This window comes from Mesitornis unicolor, unplaced genomic scaffold (assembly GCF_000695765.1).
Source record: "Mesitornis unicolor isolate BGI_N332 unplaced genomic scaffold, ASM69576v1 scaffold13851, whole genome shotgun sequence".
Taxonomy (NCBI): Eukaryota; Metazoa; Chordata; class Aves; order Mesitornithiformes; family Mesitornithidae; genus Mesitornis; species Mesitornis unicolor.
This window is the reverse complement of record NW_010163270.1, coordinates 20,785-42,625: the sequence shown is the minus strand read 5'-3', so window position 1 is coordinate 42,625 and position 21,841 is coordinate 20,785. Positions and strand designations below refer to the sequence as shown.

The 21,841-nt window shown below is 44.1% G+C and overlaps 1 protein-coding gene across 2 annotated transcripts in view; it reads left to right on the top strand.

The window, feature by feature from the left end:
- STAG1 (stromal antigen 1) overlaps positions 1-21,841 on the top strand; it is a 118,446-nt gene that overhangs the window by 82,050 nt on the left and 14,555 nt on the right. For both annotated transcript variants that reach the window (XM_010193915.1, XM_010193914.1), the window contains exons 14-23: positions 1,308-1,425; positions 2,525-2,628; positions 5,393-5,485; positions 5,611-5,700; positions 5,885-6,088; positions 8,430-8,500; positions 12,946-13,033; positions 14,511-14,591; positions 17,028-17,120; positions 20,627-20,801. In XM_010193915.1, the coding sequence (XP_010192217.1) occupies positions 1,308-1,425; positions 2,525-2,628; positions 5,393-5,485; positions 5,611-5,700; positions 5,885-6,088; positions 8,430-8,500; positions 12,946-13,033; positions 14,511-14,591; positions 17,028-17,120; positions 20,627-20,801 (1,117 nt within the window). The remainder of the gene's footprint in view (positions 1-1,307; positions 1,426-2,524; positions 2,629-5,392; positions 5,486-5,610; positions 5,701-5,884; positions 6,089-8,429; positions 8,501-12,945; positions 13,034-14,510; positions 14,592-17,027; positions 17,121-20,626; positions 20,802-21,841) is intronic.

The window sequence follows — 21,841 nt, the reverse complement described above, 5'->3', positions numbered from 1 at the left end:
GGGATCTCACTGCTGTATGGTGGCTAAGGGGATCTCACTGCTGTATGGTGGCTAAGGGGATCTCACTGCTGTATGGTGGCTAAGGGGATCTCACTGCTGTATGGTGGCTAAGGGGATCTCACTGCTGTATGGTGGCTAAGGGGATCTCACTGCTGTATGGTGGCTAAGGGGATCTCACCGCTGTATGGTGGCTAATGGGATCTCACTGCTGTATGGTGGCTAATGGGATCTCATCCAGGTACAGGATGCGCTGAAGAGAAGAGGGGAAAAGGTTACAAAATTACACATTTGATTTGGTAATAAATAGGTGGCAAAGGAAATAAAGAAGACTGAAATAAAGAATGGCAAGTGTTTCTCTGCAGAAGGGAGGGTAATACATTCTGTGTAAAAAGCAGAATGCTGCCATTTTAATTGTTAGGAAGCCTTGATCAAGAGACTTGACTGAGGATGATATGAAATACAATCAAGAGATGCTCAGAAGGAAGGGGTGAAACTTAGGTACAGTGTTCATGTCAACATTTTTTAGAAACACCTTATAAACCTACAAGTTACTGCAGTCTGAGAAGGTGTGTTCAGAAGAAGAAATAGGTGAACCTGTGACACAGGATATTTCTCCCAAATCTGTCAGGTAGATGCACTGACGCCTCCTTCCCTGTGTTCTTGGATGGTTTCTGGTCAAGGAGCCAGTCCCAGCAAGCACATCAGGTCTGCACCTTGTGCCTGTTATGTTTGTGCTGCTGGTTCCACAACAGTTTACAGCACAGCAGAAGCCTGTGGATTACTTTACTGACTGTGCAGCAGTTGTGTCAATTCACATAACAACAGTCTTTGCAGTTAAGGTTGTTGTTAATTCTGTACCCCCTGAAATCCTCAGGATTTGTGCTACCAGTTTCTGAACATGTGGCAGCATGGATGAAATAGAAATGCTGTTTGAAATGAGGATGTTACAGCCCTCCCTTAGTTCCACATTTGTTTATAATGCAGTAAGGAGGTGAGGAAAGGTAAGTTTACAGGTTCTAGGTCACGTCTGAGAAAGACTTTTTAATTATTATTTATTATTTTATTATTCCACAAACCATCTGCTTTATGGATTTTATTCCATTTTCCTTTAAAACACTTCCCCATTGTCGTGCAGTTGTATCGTTCAGCTGGAAGAAAACCTTCCAGAGTTAGTTTCAAACTGAGTTTTCTTCCACCTAACGTAAGAGCACGTACCCAGCTCACGCCCCAGGGCCAAGTTGCTGTGAGAATGGAAGAGCTGTGGCTGGTACCAGACGCTGTGCTGACGGGTGCTTTGGTTTTTGCAGCTGCACGAACACGCTGCCTATTTGGTGGACAGTTTGTGGGAGAGCTCTCAAGAGCTGCTGAAGGACTGGGAATGTATGACCGAGCTGCTCCTGGAGGAACCCGTCCAGGGAGAGGAAGGTATTGGTTCAACCTCTGCGCTTTATCGGTGCCACACGACAGCGTTGATTGTTCCTTGGCAGGATGTGTCTCTGGGGCTGAGAGAGGGGTTTCTGTTGTGGTTTGTTTAGAAAGTGTATTTGAAGAGGATGCTAGGTTAATCCATTTTTAATGTACTTCACTTCGTGTGTAGCATTTTTCTACTCAGTTTTTCACTTAGTGAAGTCTGCTGTGCTGTGGTTCCCCAGCTTTAACCGCTAAGGCTGCTGCTTCTCTGAATGTTTAAATAACTGCTGTGTACACAAATATTCCAGTAAATGAAGTAGTGAATGCAATGTTGAATAAGCTTGAAGTGGTGTTAATTAAATACGGGTCTTTTGCAGACAACATTAAAACCTAATGAATTCTTAAAAGAAAAAAATAAGGGGATTCTTTCTCCATTAGTTTTAAATCCTCCTTGGCTCATAACAGATCTCCGTGCACAAAATAGCCAGGGAGGTTGTGGTAAAGAGTCCCTAATGACAATGAATGCCATTCGAGATCCTTTATAATCCTTTAGGATTCTCCTGCGTCAAGGACCTTTGCAGGGGTGAGGTGGCTGAAGGAGCAGAGCACTCTCACTGCTTCCTTGCACGTCGTGCTGGTAATCCCAGCGTTCCGAAATCTGACCTTTTGGTATCCACCACTTGTGGTAGTAATACAGTCATTTCCTAAGGAAATCAGGCACTTTGGTTCTTTGATTCTGCATAGCCTGGTGGTTTGGTCCTCTTGATGTGACCAGAAGTACTTTGTGATGGAGGGAAAATGTTGTAAGGAAGTCAGAGTGAACAGTCAGTTGCTTTATTGTGTAGATGTTTGTTATGTTACCCTTCATTTATCCATTTTCCAGACTACATTTCTCTGGACTTCTTTCAGCTCTCCCATCTCCATTTGGAGATGATGGGAATGGTAATTCAAAGAGCAAGCAAGGAAGCCTTGGTTTTATAAACAGGACAAAGTGATGTTGTCTGCGTTGTTCTCTATTCCCCGTGTTTTCACAGCTGCATTCACAGATTTGTCACCCCTGAGACGTCTCGCACACACGTCAGAGCTGATGTTACTTGTTCTTTTCCCTCCCCAGCGATGTCTGACCGGCAGGAGAGCGCACTCATCGAGCTGATGGTGTGTACGATCAGACAGGCTGCTGAGGCACATCCGCCAGTGGGCAGGGGCACGGGCAAGAGAGTAAGTGGTGCTGCAACAGGGAGCTGGGACCTGTAACGTGAAGTATTTGTCTGCAGTGCTACATCTTAGCACTTCTACATTGGGGTTTTTATAGTCAGTGTTTTCTGTTTCACATGAATGGTTTTGAAGAAAAATAGTAAAAATTCTGTTTCTGGACGTGTTTGGGTTTTTGTTTCATGTTGAGTTTTGCATTGCCGTGTCAAGTAATACAAACTTACAGCATGGAAGATCTTTTTTCATGTTTTTTTAGATGTTCTTTTTATCATAGCCCTGGCTTACACTTGGAATGTACCCACACCTGCAGCCCTTATTGTTCAGTCTAGATTAGAATTGGAAGTGTAGAGCTCAGGAGCAGAACGGGATTACCTCTGAGTGCCTTTCCTAAAAAGGAATGTGCTGCTAATATGGGTGTAAGATTTGCAGCAAAAGCCAACAGGATCTTCATCATGAGAGTGGATGAGCGCTGGAACAGAAGCTGAGGGTTTGTGCAGCTCTCAAGCCCTGAGCACCCTGGTCCGACCCCAGCCCGAGTGCATCGGTGGTTTTATGGATCCGTCCTCTTTGGCCTTTTCCACTGAGTGCCCTCAGAATGTGAGAATTGGACGTTCTGGCCGTGTTGCAATCTGCCTGCCTCTTTAGTTTCTTTTCTAGCGTCTGTTTAGTTTAATTTCATTTCTGAGGCTGGGCGCTTTTAAACATTTCAGTGCAAGTCACAGGTCAGGGTGATCAGCAGGCTTTCAGCTGTGATCTCCACAAACACACCATCCAAAAGAATTTCCTAAATGTATTTTCTTAATTTTTGGTAGCCCCCCTCTTATTTCAGTTGGACTGAAATGAAATAGGCCCATGTGGACATTTGGTACTTCTGTTAGGTTCTGTTCCCAATAATCATAACTGGTTTATTAAAGAAAACCACAGACTGAATGAAGGTGAAGTCTGGAGATGGACCCAGCATTCTTCATTGCTAAACTAAATGCAGTTACTCAGCTTCCTCATTTTTAAGTGTCAGTAAGCAGATTTGCCTCCTGTCCAGAACCAGCGTCCCAGGAAAAGCTCCAAGAAACCAAATCAATTTAAACATGCTTTATGTACCTTAATGTAAAAGCCATGTTCTAAGAAATTCCTAATTTATTAAAACATTTCAGGGATGAGGGGGAATGCATGAAGGCACTTACTCAAATTCACACAAGCACGTATTGTCATGTGTTACCAAAACCGGATTGTCAGCACGACTTGGCTGTGTTTTGTCTCTAGCTGCAGACCATTCTGGCAGGCAAAGCAGCCTTTACATTTAACAAAGATTTTGTGTTTGTATGTCCTGTTTGGAACACCACATACGTCACTATCGGCTTTCCATGTGTTTTTTTCTGTCTCAAGAGATCTACAGTTCAGTTCAGTTCAGCAGATTGCTTAGTCTTAGATTTGTGATGTCTGTATTTCTTCAAAGCTAACAACAACACTTCAGTAGAACAAATTTCACCCTCTGAAGGATGATCAAAAGAGCCCCAAGATCATCTTAGGGACCCAGATCAATTAGCAGCACTGCTGACTGAGCAGTGTTTGATCAGCAGGACATGAGGGGGCTGTTACGGGGTGGGATCAGACTCGCCAGCCGCAGTGGCGTTGCCTGGTGCTAGCACAGCGGGGGCTGCACTGCGAGGTGGTGCAGGAGCGGCGGTTGCTGCTCCCTGCCATGTACGTGGGAGTGGTTTCTTACCCTGGTTCCAGATCCGTTCCCCTTCACGTCCATGGCTGATCTGGGCTCCTGCTGACACAACAGGCTGCCTGTCAGCCAAGCACATGTCTTGTTTCCAGCTGCTCCTCCTCACTCACAGGAGATGTAGGCATGACACTGAGCTTCTGCTTCTTTGCAGTTAGATGGTGAGTGGTGGGATGGGAGCTGCAGGGACCTGTGGCTTGTCAGTGGAGGTTTGTTGTGTTCTCGTATCCTCTGAGTGGAAATGGAAGCAGATTTCTAATGATGCGCTCACCTTCTTGTGAAACAGTTTCTTCTCTGACTTCAGCTGTGATACTCATTGTGCAGTCCGGCAGCTCTGCTACAAATCATTAGCTAGCTTGAATATTTTATTATCACTATTTGTTTTCAAAAGCACTCTCTCCTTTTCTGAAGCCAAGGAGCCAGATCTAAGCCGTTGTGAAGCATGCTGCTTTAATTATTGTCTCCATGTTCACTGCTTCCAGGTGGTTTTGCTATGACAGCATCAGTGTCTTCAGTGTACCTGTCACTGAGATTTGTAAATGAGTTCTGTGAACTCGGATGTGTGCTCTCACAGAGAATCACGTTCCAGTCTAGAGATGAGGCCATGGGTCTGCTAGTGGAAATCACAGTTACAGTGTGGTTTGATTTTGGTTTTCTTAATCATAATTCAGTTCACCCCGAGGTCGTACGTTAGCGCTTTGTTTAATGTGTGAAAGCCAGAGCTCGGTTCGCTTGGAAGCAATAGCAAAACTTCCACTGACTTGGGTTGTAGTTGAATTTCAATCCTAAAGAAAATGTTGATGTGTTGAGACAACATCCTGCCGGATGATGCATTTCCCTTCTCAATCACAGCTTGTCAGGACTTGTGGTCCTCCCATTTAATCATTCCTCAGTCCAAATGTGTTTGAGTTTTTGATTCCTTCCTCTTTGATTTATTAAAAATACACTTGCATGGATTTTTGTTTGGAACACAAACTTTAGAAAACTTAATGAATGCTATTTGCAGAAATTGTATTTACTTCAGTTACTTTTGATCACTTGCAGGTCTTGACAGCGAAAGAAAGAAAAACTCAGATAGATGACAGGAATAAATTGACTGAGCATTTCATTATTGCACTTCCTATGTTGCTATCAAAGGTACATTTTTCAGCAAAATAAATCTCTCACTGGTACTTAGAACTGTTTTTAAACCCTTCCATGCTGTAGTGCAGGTGTTTATTTTCACTTCACTGTTTTGTTCTTTCGTTTCCATTATGTTCCAGTATTCTGCTGATGCCGAGAAGGTTGCAAATCTCCTGCAGATCCCTCAGTATTTCGATCTGGAAATCTACAGCACGGGCAGAATGGAAAAGGTACAGTGCTTTGGGCCACAGTCTGGGTGCTTTCATGTACCTGATGGCTCTTCTAGTCACACAGGGCTCTGCCTTCATTCGGCACATGAGCCACGTAACCTGGATTGGGTGTCTTTGAATGACTTCCTGTTTGAGTTTCGTTGCTCAGGTGAGGTGAAACCTGAACCTCTTTTCTGATCCGCAGCATCTGGATGCCTTACTGAAACAGATCAAGTTTGTCGTGGAGAAGCACGTGGAGTCAGACGTGCTGGAAGCCTGCAGCAAAACCTACAGCATACTCTGCAGTGAAGAGTACACCATCCAGAACAGGGTCGACATAGCCCACAGCCAGCTTATTGATGAGTTCGTGGATCGGTTCAACCATTCTGTCGAGGACCTGCTGCAGGAGGTTTGTTTGCTTAAAATTAGTTTAGTTAGACTGCCTAAAAGACACTACAGTAAGCTGCAGGAAAACATTCTTACCCAGACATTAAATTATCCATCTGAAGATGTGGTGCAGCAGCAACCATTTCATCATTATTTGGAGCTGTTTCTCCATGTAGAACGTCCCTTGGACTAGCCAGTAAGCCTGCAAAGCATTGGTGCTGTAAAACAAAGACCACGGGACAATCCTGCTTCTCAAAATGTAGTGTTTAAACAGTCCACGTAGGAAATTGAATGAATGAATGGGGGAAAGCTGATGAAAAATGCAGAGAAAGGTGCATTTACATTAATGCTTGTGGTGATTGCAGTAGTCCCAAATGGACATGCAGGCAGCAGAATCAAGATTGGATTTAGTAAAATATTTATAATGGCATATTGAATAAGCTCTGGGAAGAGTGAAACAAAGATGCAGGTCTGAAACCTGGAGGTACCTGGGATTTACTTGTAAGAGTTTATCCTTCAAAATGCATGAAACAGAATACATTAAATAAGAACAGAAACCTTACTCATTTTTTCTTGCTTTACATCAATTTAGTGTTGTGTAGCACTCCTTGATTTGTTGTAATTCTCAGCTTTTTAAACATAACTTAAGGGCTACATAGATCTTTTTCCTCTCTTCTTCTTGTCACGCACTGTGCTGTGACAGATGCATTTAATTTTTGATGTGCATTCATAGAAAGTTAAGCTACAGTCTCCGTTTAGAATTGCATATTAAAGAAAATAAGGGTTTTTTCTATCTTTAAGTAATATGCCACTTACAGGCACACTGTATTATATGCCTTGTCACATTGCAGAGTAAATGAAAATCTCTCTGTTGCTGTAGGAAGGTACACAAAAAAAGGCAGTGCAGGCAGAGATCAGGACTCCAGAACCCAGAGCAGTCGGTGTGCCACTGTGCATCCCTTGATAAAGTACATTTGCTGTGCTGTCTGCCTGTCTGCCATTCCATATGTACAGAACCTGAGAAGACATCCCAGTCTGTGTGTGTCAGGGGAATCCTCTCACCCAATGCCCAGGACGTGTCTCAGCCCTCGGCTTTAATAGCCGTATTTTATTGAAGTTCCTGGCCAACAGGACCCAAAACTCTGAGACAAAACCTTTGGAGTCTGTTGCTTGGGAAGGAGGAGCTGGCACGAGAGAGGGGTGAGGCCAGAGGATCTCAGAGAAAAAGCTGAGTCTGAAAGCTGTATGAGGAATGAAGAAGAGTCTGAGATCCCTAGGGAAAAGAGTGCGGGGGTCAGGCATCTGACGTGGAGAAGATGTGGAGACAAGACAAAGTAGGAGAAAGCAAGAAAGAGAACAGTGGTAGCATAGACTGAAAACTTTGGCCTTTGTGATATTTATTGGGTTGGACTTGGTGGAATAATTTATTTTGGTAAGTCTGTTTAAATTTTAAAATGTGCGTACTCGCACCCCAGCAAGTATCCCACTGCTCTGTGGCTTCCTGCTAGGCTGATAATGAGAGAAACGTTGATCTGAAGGCAGGAAGGTTTCTTAATTTTGAGGCTTTCAAATTGAAAAAATTGATCAAAATGAAATGGAGACAAATTATTTAAAGTTGGTTTCCTGGTTCACAAAGTTGCTGGAAAAAATAAGTTTTGGAAGTACCTTATTTCTGCTTGTTTCGCTAAGACAATATGCCATTCAGTTTGCATACAGTTTTAGGAGAATGGTATTTTAAAATGCTAAGAAGAAAAAATAAATGTAAATGACAAGTTTGGATTGAGTTGTGCAGTATTTATTCGTGCACTGTTGTTTCCCCGGGTTTGTAAAATCCAGATTAAAAAACCCCACCTTCCACCCAGTTAGCAGTGTGTGTCAGTGCAGCGCGGTGTGCCTGTCACGCGTTACGGTGCAGTGCACGACAGGAAAAGAAAGCATTTTCCCGCTGAGCACTGTGAAAACCTTGCTGTGGACACTGCAGGTTTGTGATGCAGAGCAAGGCAAGCGTTTGGCTTTACTCGGGGAGCACGGTCATCAGCTGGTGGTTACGCTGCAGGCCAGGCCTTTTGTAGAACAAGGTAGAGCTCGGGTTTTATTCCGGGGAATGGTTTCTGCCATTGGAGGATGCTGGTTTGAGAGTTAGCACGCTGATGTTGCTGGATATTGCCAGCTGATCCTGGTTATTTCCTAGTGCTGTGCAGTGGTTATTTAAATGTTGTGATGGAGCCTTGATGAAAGTAATTGGAAAATTTGGAGTCGGTTTTGGTGCCAACATGAACTCTTGAAGGAATCTGCTCTTCCTCGTGCAGTGCTGCGCTCTGCCTCATTGCTGGGCTCTCATAACGGATTTCCTTTCGCTTCAGGGAGAAGAGGCTGATGACGATGACATCTACAACGTGCTCTCCACGTTAAAGAGGTTAACCTCGTTTCACAAGTAGGTGGTTTTTATTTCTCAAAAATTTGCTGTGTTAATTTTATCATTTCAGTGAGAATCAGTTGATATCTGGTGTTAAGAAATGAGAAAATACGTGGCCTGAAGTATGAAACAGAGATTGATGGATTATCAGTGCCATTTGTCAGTATAACTGTTTGAATTAGTCTGGGTCCTTGATCAGTTAACGCCGTTACTTTTACAGATTTGATTTGCAGCTGACATACCATCCTTGCTCTAAATGCTTTCCCATGATGAGTGTTGTACCAAAAGCCGTGCTCCCCTGCAGGTGAGGCAGGCAGTGCATACGGGGCACTTCTTATCACTGGCACCAGTGGATGCAGGCCAGACCTTTGCTGTGGAGCTCAGCTCAGGAGAGCCCTGGACAAAGCTGTTTCTCTCAGTTTCTCTTGCATTTGAGGCGTTTCTCCTCAGAATTTTGGAAATAAGCAGTAGTAGTAGTAATAACTATTAGTAGTATTACTATTAGTAATAATTAATAGTTGATGAGGAGAGCCTGGAAAATGCGTTCTCTTTCTGCAGAGATGCCAGGGATAGTTTCTAGTTGAATTGTTGTAAAGTCTGACCGTGTGGATGGCACAGAAACTCCTTCACAAAGTCTGGCGTGAACCGGACAGCAGCGTTTCAGGGTCCTGCTGCTCTCAGCCAGGTCTCGGGGCACCCTCGTAACTGGAAAATGTCACTTGAACTGTGAGTTTTGGAGCACAACACAAAGACCTGATCCTCCCTCTTGCGAGCTGTAGGAAGTGACTACTCCTGAAAACTTCGTGTGCAAGTGGCTGAGAGCCACAAATCATCTCTTCTTAATCACAAGATATGGAGGACCCTGCTTCTGCCACCACTTTGTACCTCTTTTATACCAGTTGTTTGTAGTGATTTCGCTCTTTTCTGTGCTCAGTCTTCCCTTGTCCTGACTCCTGCACTGGATCAATTGTGTGAAATGGCTCTGCGATATCTGCTCTTCGTTTCTATTCAACAAGGGTCCCACCGAGACCGTTAAATCGTTACTAATTTCTGTGGTGCAAATGAGGTTTTCGGTCTCCCTGGTAACACGCTGCAGCCACTCTGCCTTTCCCGAGAGCATTGATGAGGGCCAAGGAAGCACACATCTTAAGGCTTTTCTGAGAGTCTCCCATATATATTTTTTCCGTTAGGGTCTGGAAAGAGTTAATTCAGACTGTAAAAAAAGCTGTGTACAAAGACACACAAGTCGAGGCTGGGGACATCTGCTTTCACCTTCAGAGAATAGGAAAGAGGAAGGAGTCCAATCTGAAGACCTGAGGAGGAGCTGTGGATCAGTTCTCAGCTGTTTTGTTATTTATTATTATAATTTCTAATTAACAACTCCTTGCATATAAAGAAGTAATGAAATCTTTTCCTTGCTCTCCGGAATGCTATGTCTGATGTGATTTCTTTGTGAAAGGAAACAATCGTGCCATCCAGGACAAAGTTTTTGCTGAACTTTTAGATACGAGGTGAGGATCTTCAGTTCAGAACTGACATCTAAAGAAGGGTGTCTGTGGTCTGGTACTGTCATTGACTGTCAGCAACTGCAAGCCAAAAGAAATTAAATCAGTGGAAGCTGAAATTGCAGGCTAATGACTGATCCCTTTCGGATCACCTTCAAGGGCGCTGATAAAGAGGTTGCTGAGGCTTTGAAGAGAATCACGTCTGTCTCTTCTGCCAGGGAGAGAAATCCCACTCCACCTCCCCTGCATGTGTGTTTCTGTGGTAGTTGCTGCTTCTTTGTATTTTAGGAAAAAGAAGGCCAGCAAGTTAAAAACAAACCAACAACCAGATCATGGTAGGGATGATCAGAAAAGCCTTCCAGACCCAAAAGCTTCTGTGCTGTGGTGCCCCAGGCCTGAGCTCATCCTCTTCCTGAGCGGGTCGTGGCAACAAGGGGCTCACAGTGCACTTTTTAATTCATGTCTTCTCATCAGAGAAGGGTATCAGTGTTCCAGCCCAAATGAAATGCATCATTACAATGTTTCCTTCCACGTTTTCAGAAGATAATAATAAATCTTCCTGAAGTCTGTTGAATAGGACACCTGGAGTCCACACTTGGGCTTCTCTGCTCCAGGGTCTCACTGGTATTCACAGCGGGTTTTTCTGTCCTTATTACATGGAGACCATTTTCCTATACAGACTCCAGCCCAGTTCAGCTGAGCTTTCACACATAACACACTTTGTATGCTGCAAAATACCATCATTTCATATTTAATTACTTCAGTTAATTCAGTGTGAATCTCAAGCATCTTCTCTGTTACTCTGTGTGCTCTTTTGATGCTGTCTTATATACAGAACGTTGTTTCACATGTAGAAATCAGGACTGCTGGTTTCATTGTCCAGTAGTCCTCAGATCTGATAGAGTTTGATTCCTTCCTTCATCAGCTGGCAGTGGCTCTGGGAGCTCTCCAGAGATGAGTCGTGCTCTGGTCAGTGTAAGCATGATCAGTCACGGCCCTTCCAAGACACAGGAATTCACGGTCAGACCAGCAGATCTGCTTTTCCTGTTATAGAAACCCTTGGCTTAGCCTTTTTTTTTGGTAGCTGACCTGTACGTCCCTCAGACTAAGTTACTCAGAAGTCTGTTATCCCTAGAACTAGAAATTATGATAAATAAAACCTCAGTATCTAACGTGGTTGTTGAAAGCCCAAGGTACAGATTCTCACACTGTGCTGCGTTAAGGAGAGCAGCAGTCTGGTGGCTGGAGATATCCCCTCTTCTCAAGGAGGTTTTCTGAGCTGCTGCTTTCCTGGCTCTCAGAGGCGCTGTGGTACCTGCGCTTCATCTGACGGCAGAAGCGCACCTCAGCAGACAGTGCTCTCCCTAGGGATGGAAAGAAACCTGTGGGGAAATGGTGGGCCTGGTTTTCTGTCACCCGTGGAGACTCTGACACGGGAGGGACTAAGGGAAAGTTGTGTTGTGTGGATTTTCATTCTGGGAGTCTCTGTGTCAGTCTGAGCCTGTGTGGAGAACTGTAATGTGTCCAGGGCACTTTTATAGCTATCATTGTGATTGCTAAGTACAAAAGACACAAAGGGGTACCAGAACATGCCTGGACTTCGTGTGGAGGCTCTTCTTTGAGGAAGTTTCTATTGAAAAGCCCTGTGCAATTCTCTATAGTTGGAATTTTCCAGCTTTGGAGGCTGGGAAGCTCCCCCTGAGCTCAGCTGTCGGGGCAGCGGGGCCTGCCCCTGCGGTGGCTGCGGGACATGGAGGGCTCTGAAATGAAAAGATGGAGATGAGACAGCTTTTATGTTGGTATTCTCTGTAGGATAATCTATGCTGATACCTGCCTCTGCACACCGAGGAGATCTTACTGCTTTAATTACAGTGCTGTAATTAAGGAGGTACAACTCTGCCTGGCTAGCAACCCGGCGATTTGCTGAAGCAGCATCTGTGTGCCTAATATCACCAGCCAGAGACAGTTCTCTGACAGCCTGTAATTTATCTGTGAAACACTTCATTTCCGTACTTCGAAGGCCATCCAGAACCTGAGGCGGGGGGAGTATTTTTACATTTTTGGTTCCTTTTGTGTGAAGTTTTCCTATTGTTCTGTTCATGGATTTGAATTGGAAGTCAAGGTGCACCTTGGCTTACTGACACAGCCCTGACGAGCGTCCTTCGCTTGCTCTCAGCAAAGGCCATTACTTGTTCTGTTTGCTGTGCAACTTTCCTCAGCGAGCTTTTCCAGGGCTCACGCGCTCCAGACTGGGAAGCATTTCATACTGGGGGTGTCAGCAGGATCCAGGCATCCCCAGGCTTGAGTTCAGCCTCGGAGAATCATTCGTTCTGGCTGAGCAGGGTGGTAAATTATTGAAACAACGTCAGGCAGCTCCAGAGCAGGGCAGACACCAAGGGGTGGGAAAGGTGAACATGACCTGGGGAGCCAGGAGCTGGGATGAAGGGGAGCCAGAAGCAGGAGACTGCTTCATCTGATGTAGCCTTGCCAGTTCAGTCTGAGCATCCCTTCTTCCAGGTGAGTGCTTGAATCACCGAGTTTCTCGTTATTCTGAGGTGGCTTGCTCTTTTATAAATATATTATAAATTGTTTCAAATCATCTCAGTTTAATTCCACTGCAGAAAAATGCGTTAAACCTATTCTTCTTTTGTGAGAGAGAATTTTTGTCTTTCAGGCAGCCTGATGTTTTTTAATTTCTTCTGTATTTCTCAGTTGTGTATTAAAAAAGCTGTTGATGTCTGTAAGGCAGTAGCATATAAGTTGCTAATCTCATTTATATTCCTCTCACTGGTGAATCAGCTTGGTACAACTGAACTGTGAAACGATGGGGGATGGCGACCACCATCTCTGCTCATACACGAGTATATCATGCTATCTTACTTCGGATATTTCAGGATATTTCATACCTAGTGATAATGGATATTATTTCTGATCTCTCTGTGTTACCTCTTGTTGCAGTGCCCACGATCTGACAAAATGGGATCTGTTCAGTAACTGCTACAGGTTGCTGAGAACTGGAATTGAGCACGGAGCTATGCCAGAACAGGTATGGTCAGCAACGCCTGCATCGCATCATTTGGGGGTTCAGCATTGTAAAGAGCCTTGTTGTAGAGAAATTCAAATTATTAATGCCCTGGACTTCTGTTATTGAGGAGAGACATGGAGGTTTGAATGACATTTACATTGTAGTGAGGCACTGTCCAGGAAGTGAAAAATGCACTTGCCTCACTTTTCTTGTCTATAAGGAAGGAATAACTGATGTTGCTGTCTGTGAAAAGCAGTGCATAAATCACGGTGTTTACCCTGAAGCCCAGCATTTGTAAACCTTGCTGCAGTTACCGTTATCACCAACGTTTTTGTGCACTGAAGGCGAGATGGGAGCTTATGAAATCCGGGAAACAGGAGCATTGAGCAGGGATGCTGGCCAGCCTTCCCAGTGGAGTTCTTCAGTGGACACATCCCGGACTTTGCTTCCTCCTGCTTTGACTGTCGTGTTCTCATGGACGAGCACGGGGACCACTGCAGATTCTCCCAGGACTCCAGTTTAAACTGCAGACTGCCCATTCCAGTATTTCAGCTCATTTTAAGTTATAATTTTATTTCAATTAGAATCAGTTGTTGATTCTAACCCAACTTAATTTCGGAAATAAATCTCATTAAATTCTGTAAAACTATTTTCTCAGAGGGACGATGTGGAGGACACGTTGCCACAGGCCATGTGGAAGTCATGGCTTTAAGCTGGGGGACCTTCTGCTCGCTCTGCTGGGATTGGGCTACCTGGAGGGACAGGCAGGCAGATAAAAGCTGTCATCCAGCCACCAGGCACCTGCAGCTGCTGGGTTTGGCAGCGATGTGGCTCCCCAAACACTTGAGTAAGATCTTGGGAAAGACGTTCTGCAGTTGATCTCTCCTCAGTGCTGCTTTCCCCAGTTCAGTAGAAGGAGTTCACTGGGAAGGAATGGTTTGGTCTTCAGTGGTATCTTTCAAAAAAAAGTATTTTATGAAGTGGTTAGAGCTGTTACAAACTTGATTTATTCTACACAGAACAGCGAACTGCTGGGAGCATCTTCAAGCAAAAAGGATTTTTAGCGCCCAATACAGATTTGAAATTTTAAAAAGACACCGTGGATGCTTTTGTGGACACTACAAATATAAGCCTAGTTGTCCTCAAGAGGAAAGTTTCATTTTCTCCCTTTTTGTAGAAATCTGGCTGTATGCTCATTTGACAGTGGAATGAATTTCCAGACTGTGTTACTAGTGAAGGCAGGTTCTGAGGTATCAGAGAGATGATTTTGAGCTGTATAGACGTTGGGCTGTACTCCTGACATGCTGTGTTGTAATGCACACTTGCTGTTCTGTTTCTCAGCGTTGGCACAGTGCTTGTTTTCACCTGTTTGCATCTCAAAAGCAAAGAAGTGCTACTTAAGAGCTGCTCCTGTTTCTTCTCCCCCAGATGCATGATAATTTTTGCACACGCTTGGCTGCTCCGCGTGGTGTTTCCAATGTGTGCTCCTCTGTTACAGATTGTGGTGCAGGCGCTGCAGTGTTCCCACTACTCCATTCTGTGGCAGCTGGTGAAGATCACGGAGGGCTCCCCTTCCAAAGTAAGTAGGCAGTTGGGCACACAGATCTGATCTGCAGGAAGCACGGCTTGCCCAGGAAGGCATCAGACCCGACTGTCTGTGGCTGCACCCCCTGGACAGTCACTTATGCCATTGTCAAACAGCTGTGAAATGTTGATGTTTTGATTTATTCGCTATCTCAGGATCTGTTTAACATCATACGTATGTCTAAATGAGCTTTATGACAGCGGAAGCTTTATCAGGGCTTGCTACAAGCTTATTTTCGTGTTTTGATTGCTGAGGATAATTAATGCATTTTATTGTGAACGCAGCAGTTTGCGTGAACGGACAAATCATGCTGACTGTTTGCCTCATAGTTGTTCATCTGTACACCACAGCTTAATGTTTGTGTGTTTACCTTGTGTGCCTTTCACTTACACCTTTTCTGTTGCTGAACATAGCTGTACGGTTACTAGCAGTGACGGTTACTAATCAGAAGTGAGTGCTCACAAGTGTAATGCAGAAAGGACAGTGTTACACGCAGCTTGTTTGTGATACTTGGCTTTTCGAGGACCTTTCCTTAGTTCTTTCCTCAGTCAGAGGCCAACATGCTGCCTCTCTAGGGCTTTTTCAAAAGTGATGCATCAGATAAAAATGGTATGAAAACTGAAGTAGTAACTGTTCTTCCCTGTCGGCATCGAAAAGAAAAAGACGCTATACAAAAGAACTCAAAATAAGCATTTTATGCACATAAAAATGATAAAAATACATTGTAAATTCTTTGAGTTGTGTTGAATACTGACATTTAAATATAGCTACCAGAAAAGAATAATAATCGGTATTTTTATTCAGGGTTTCATTCCCGTTTTCCCGTTTCAGCTTCTTTAGCTTCTTTCTCCTTAGCATGCTGATGGTAGATAATATTACATCTTGACTCCTTATAACTGAGAAAACTGAATACCTCTCATGTATTTTAAATGAACTCAGAATCTCATCATGGTAATACATCTGACGTCGTCCTAGCCGGCAGCATGGTTATCCCTAAAGAGAAATTCCACTTGGACAGAAGGAGCCAAGTGACTAGAAGTAAATCCAGGAGGCCACGCAGCGCTTCAGCCCTGAGGTCCATCACACCAACACGCTGAGTCTCACTGCAGTGCTTTCCTAGGAGCTGGACTGTGGGAAACAGAAGGGAGATGAAAAGGCCAATAGGAAGAAGAGAATTTAATATCTCATAAAACTATTCTTGAGTCCTTGTTTTTCTGTATCTCTTAGATTGATGAATCTTTAGCAGATGATTTTTTAGGTTTCCCTTGAGCTCCCAGGCTGACAGCTCAGAGCTGGAGGCACTGCCCTCAGATGCGTGGGAAGCGCTGGTGTCTGCGGGCCCTGGCAGAGCCGCTGCTGGCGCAGAGAGAGCCGAGCGCTGGGACGGGAGCGGGCAGGGCTGGGTCAGGCATCGGTGTCCCCTGGGCAGGACAGAGCAGCAGAGTCTGAACAGAGCTGACAGAGCTCATCCCTTGGACCAAACCCGAGTCTGACACAAAGCTGAGCGATTGCTGGGTCTCGTTTTCTTCTCCATGTGTGGTTTATTACGAATGAGAGAGGAACTGTTCAAGTGCGTGCCAAGAAGCTGTGACGTTTTTGGTGTGTGTCTTGGTTTCAACAGAGGCAGCCTGAGCTTCTCGCAGAGGATTATTCTCATCTGCCTGTTTTGCTCTTCCCATGTGGCTATGACTGTATTCTTGTGATTGTGCTTTAGTATCTTCTGTTTTGTTTTGATTTGTTTCCACTGCTTTATCTCGTTACCCCTACAAATTCATCAGGGTACAGCATTAATTCCCCGAGCTCCAAATACACAGCTTTCCTCTTGAACCTGCCACTTCTGGTCCCCACATCTGAAATGCCTGTTGGTCGTCTCTGGATCAGGGTTATCAAGAACAGTCGTTCGTTTCTCTTCCACCCACAAACCCTTCTTTCTCCAGATCAGCAAACCTCCCTCCTTCTCACTCAAGTCATTGGCCTTCACATTTCCCGTGTCTGCAGGCAGTTAGGATCTTGGTGTTGTTGAACTGAGACATGCACTGATCATTTCCTTTTTGGTTCGTGTTGATTTATCCAAGTGCAGAGTTCTTTAGAAACCGCCAGGTAAGCTGAGCCCCACGTGTGAAACTTTTTGTTGTGAAACATTCACAGTTTACATTCAATGCAAAGTACAGACAGTTTTACCTCAGGAATGTGTTGGTTTATTGTTAATATTTATTACAAGGAAACTTTGGGTCATTCCTCTAAAAACCAGTGACTTGTTCTACTCTGTGCTGTATGAGTAGGATAAGTTTTCATGGCCTCTCCATTTTTTTTTTGGCCAGTTTACAGGATGTACGTATATCGAATGTATGACATTATCACTGTCTTTTTACTCTGCTTTTTGCTAGCAACCTTTTACTAATACTTGTGTATTTTTACTGTTTATCCTAGGAGGACTTGTTGGTGTTGAGGAAAACGGTGAAGTCCTTCCTAGCCGTGTGCCAGCAGTGTCTGTCCAACGTCAACACTCCGGTCAAGGAGCAGGTAAAGGAAGTGTCTGTCGGATGCTTTGACAGCAGTGTGAGTCTCAAACTGCAGTAAAACTCAAAGACAACATCATACCCAGCTGAGGGCACAGTCGTCTGTGCCTTCTGTCTAAATAAAACTGACCAAGCGCGCCATTGGAAGAGCTGCATTGAAAGCTGCAGAGCTCAGCTGGTACCAGAGTCATTCCTGATGGGGTGTCAGGGTGACCTGGAGGCACAGGCTCCTGCTCAGCCTCGAGGGATCTCACTGCAACACCCAAAACCAAAGCCCGTTCCATAGACACTTCCTGTATTCGTGGATGGGAACAGGCACTTGTAGAGGGTGACTGAGACCTCAGCCAGGTTGCATCTTTCTCTGAATATTTTTGGATTTTTTTCCCCTGTTACTAATAGAGAGTCCACAGTGACTGCTTTCCTGCCAAAGGCAGATGCCTGAAGCTAGATTGGAAAAATCTAAGCCTTAATGATATTTCATTATCCTAATAATTCAGTTAAATGTAGTGGTGAACACCAATTATTGTATCTCTCTTTCCCGTTGTGGCTAATGGGAGAAAATTGAGACCTCTGGCAGTACAGGTCATACCGCTGCGTATTTTCTAGCAGAAAAAATGTTAATTAATTTTACAAAAACTATTCTAAATAACACTCAGAATGTAATGTCCTCTCCCGCTGTGCAAACATCATAACTTGACAAATAGTTATGTCTCCTTGGGACATCAAAGTGAAATACCCATTTACGCTGTGTCTTCATTATATAAATGCCAAGATCTGGAGGTTTTTTCAGATTCTCACCAATTTACTCATTACAGCTTGGGTTGCTGTGCCTCCCTGTTTGCTGGGTGACTGAAAGCTGAACTGCGTCTCTCTGTGCACACGTGCCACAAGAATATCAGTGAAGAATGAGTACACAGTCCGCATGCGTGGAGTGGGGCATCTGCTCTGTGTGTTTAGAAATTTGAATTAAAAAATGAAATCGAAGGGCTTGCTGGCAGAATTTGCAGTCCCTGAAAAAACCCAATAGCTGTTTTGCTTGCTGAGTTTTTTGAACATGTGCTGATTTACAGCAAGTCCATTGACATCTTTTGGTTGTCTGCAGATTGCATTTCTGTCAGACCTTCCACGATTTTGCAAAGACTGTAAGTCCCTGTCCTGTGTTTTGCTGGAGATAATCCTTTCTAAAGACAGCGTTTGTTTTTCTGAAAGATGGCTCTGTTTGGCATTTACACTGTGTGCTGCAGGTCGATAAATATGAGCGTTGAAGGCTCGCAGATGTCACTAGTTGATGTATTTTTAAAAGACTCTGACATGTCATTGTCTTCCAGCAGATTTAACTTTAGTAATTGGTTTTTAATATTCTAAGTAGTTACTCTTGGCATATTTTATTAATATTGTATAATGTGAAAATACCATCAACCACTCTAGTACAAGCTAACACTGATGTCTTTTCTGCATCGACAAATGGTAAATGATCCTTCCCATTACTGCAGTGTTATCTTTATACATTAACTTGGTTTATTCTCCTATTAGTAGTGTTTGCAATGTTTTTTAAATGGATAATTTAAGCTTTTCCTAGAGCTCCTCTGCAGTTCCCAGTTCTGTGGGAGCTCCCAAGCCTCAGCCAGACCAAGCCAAGGCCACCCAGAGCTGGGGACAGCCAATGTCCCAGTGTCCCAAGTTGGACTGGAGACTGCAGAGGTCTTCCAGCCAACGCTGCCATGATACTGTTCATTTTCTGCCCTAAAAAATGTATTTCTGTGAGTGCAGCTCCTGAATCCTTTTGTTTCACTGGATTTTTTTGAGAATTCTGCCTAAGTTCTATTGTCTCCCTACCATATTTGCTTCTTAATCTGTACATTCTTTCCAGAGAAGATCGATGTACGTATCAAAGGATGGGGAAGAAAGTATTAAGTGTTTATAGAAACAGGACTCAAACATTTCACATTTTCCTAGACTGTGTGAGTGAAATAAAACTCCTGTACTAGATGTATCTACAGCACAGACGTCTGTATCGGAGTCCACTGCTGTCTTTATGTTGGACAGAAATAAGCACTTTCAGTGCATAACTCATATGCCCTTTTTTAGAGGTCTACATTAGAATGAGATTAAATTCTAGTGAGTATCAAAGGAGTTTAGAGCAGGCGAGATCATCGCTGAAATGAATCACAACTGTTTGGATCCAGGGGGAAGAAATCCCCAGCAGCAGCATCTGTCTCCAGTCTAAGTAGTAGTGGTTTACGAGGATCTGTGTTTTGTCCTTGCCCAAGTGTCGCTCATTCAGATTTTATAACATACTCCAAGAAATAAGTGGGCTGCTGTGCCGTTCAGCAGTGACAAAGGTTTCGTGGTGGGGGTTTGTAAGGCAGATTGCTGTGTCTCACTGCCTTTCCTTAGGCTTGGTTCAGAAACACGTTTAAACACACACGTAACGACCTCTCTGTTCAACTGTCTGTGGAGGGGGAATCCAGGGCTGAACCAGCCCTCACTGGATGTCATCATCTGTCAGAGCTGGTCTGCAGTTGGAATTTCAATTGAAGTTGAAAATTCTGCAGTCTCTCTTCAGTCGAAAATGCCTTGGGCCCTACCTGAGAGTGGGGACAAGCACTGCCCCGAGCGAGGCTCCTGCAGGCTTTGGGGCGCAGACAGCGCCTCCAGAACAGGACTTCTAGGATCTTTGTACATCTTTGCTCTTCCAACCTTTCTGTCTTGCTCAGTTTCAGGTTAAAGAGGTTAAAGAGAGAGAAACTGAGATGATTCCAAAGCACTTTCTGAAAGGTACTCGGGTGCTAGATGTAGTGCAAATGCACACAGCTGGCTCTCACATAAGCTGATGGGGAAAACAGTGTTATTGTGGTGCGTGAGAGTCTGCAGATAAGCCCTTGAAAAACAGCAGTTATCAATAGCTGCCTTGTTCCTTGTGCTCAGGTATCAGGGATATAACAGTAATGAGCATCAATATTGACAGTTCTACCCTGGCCAGCTTGTCATCTACATTTGAAAGCTGTGCAGAGAGACTCGATTCTTTTTGCAGAGAATTGTTGATTAAATTCTGCAAGGATTTCTTGGCTTACTGCTGCTTCTCTGCATTTTGAGGATCCGAGAGTGACTCAGCTTGGATGTTTCCTCATAACGTTATTCCTTTTTTTGCTTGTTTAACTTTTATAACATTATCAAAAGAGGTGTTTATTCTTTACTACAAATTTGGCTGCAGTCCTCGGATCAGAGGTAGATTTAGAGTTCTTTTCCTAGAGAAATGGCAGTTTGATACGGATCATCCTGGACGTGGAAGAGGTGGTAAACACAGCTCCCTACATTCAAATCAAAGAGGTAACACTTTAAAGTTAGGGGCAGCCCTCATTAACACTTCCCACAGCATACCACCAACTGCAGCTAAGTACATTTAAAGGACGTTTAATAATAGCAGGGAAGTCTGGAAATGAGATAAATTGTATTTTATTGTTTACTTCCTTATGCTTCTTACTGCATTCGTCCTCTCTTGCCTTGCAGGCTTTCATGCTGCTCTGTGATCTCCTGATGATTTTCAGCCATCAGCTGATGACTGGAGGTCGAGAAGGTCTCCAGCCCTTGGTGTTCAATCCAGATTCAGGCCTCCAGTCAGAACTGCTCAGTTTCGTGATGGACCACGTCTTTATTGACCAAGACGATGAAAACCAGAGCATGGGTATGTTCAGCTTTCATGTTTTCTACTTGGCTTTTTTTCACAGCAGACACAGTAGAAGGAAGAAAATGGCATTTTCAGATCAGCTTGCTCAGACATTTTCAGAATCATTCCTTCTTTATTTCTGGGAGGTGTGAATATGAAATATTCAGTGTTCAGTACTAAGGGGCTGCAGTTGGAGGTGACCCCACCTCTACCTCCTTGCGAGGATGACTCGAGGTTTTTGAGGCAGATCTGTCAGTTAGATCTGGTTTTAAACAACTTGGTGCCGCTGGTGTGTGGTACAGATGCCTAAATGCCAGTACAGGGGTACCCCATGTCTGAACCCTAAATAGCTTTGAACAAGGGGTGGATTCCCAGGCAGTCAAACCATGTGAAAGAGCTGCTGAGTGCATACTGCTGTGCTTTTTTGGACGCATTTCCTGAATTTAATGAATTTAATTTAAGTGGAATTAAGGTTCCACTTAAATTTGAGAAGAAACTTCTTCTCAGTGAGGGTGACAGAGCACTGGAACAGGCTGCCCAGAGAGGTTGTGGAGTCTCCTTCTCTGGAGACATTCAAAACCCGCCTGGACGCCTTCCTGTGCAACCTCATCTAGGCGTTCCTGCTCCGGCAGGGGGATTGGCCTAGATGATCTTTTGAGGTCCCTTCCAATCCCTAACGTTCTGTGATTCTGTGATTCTGTGATTCTGTGAATTTCTGCTGTACTCAGTGACTTGTATGTTAGCATGACACTTAGGTGCTATTTTAGATCTTTAAAGACAGCCATATATAGAACTATGATCTCAGAGAATGGATTCTTGCTCTAGAGATCCTTTCAGTTTTCTGGCTCCCTGGCTCCTCAGTACCTGACATGTTTGTTGGGCATCTCTTGAAGGATTCCTGGGCAGAGCATGTTTTGAAACACACCTTCACCAGAAGTCGGTGTGCAGTTGGTCATACTCTATAATAATACATCAAGGGTAGGATTTAGGAGGACGATGTCTCAGGTTTGTTTGCTCTTTAGCAGGATTGCTGTTCTTTACCATCCTGTGATCAGAGC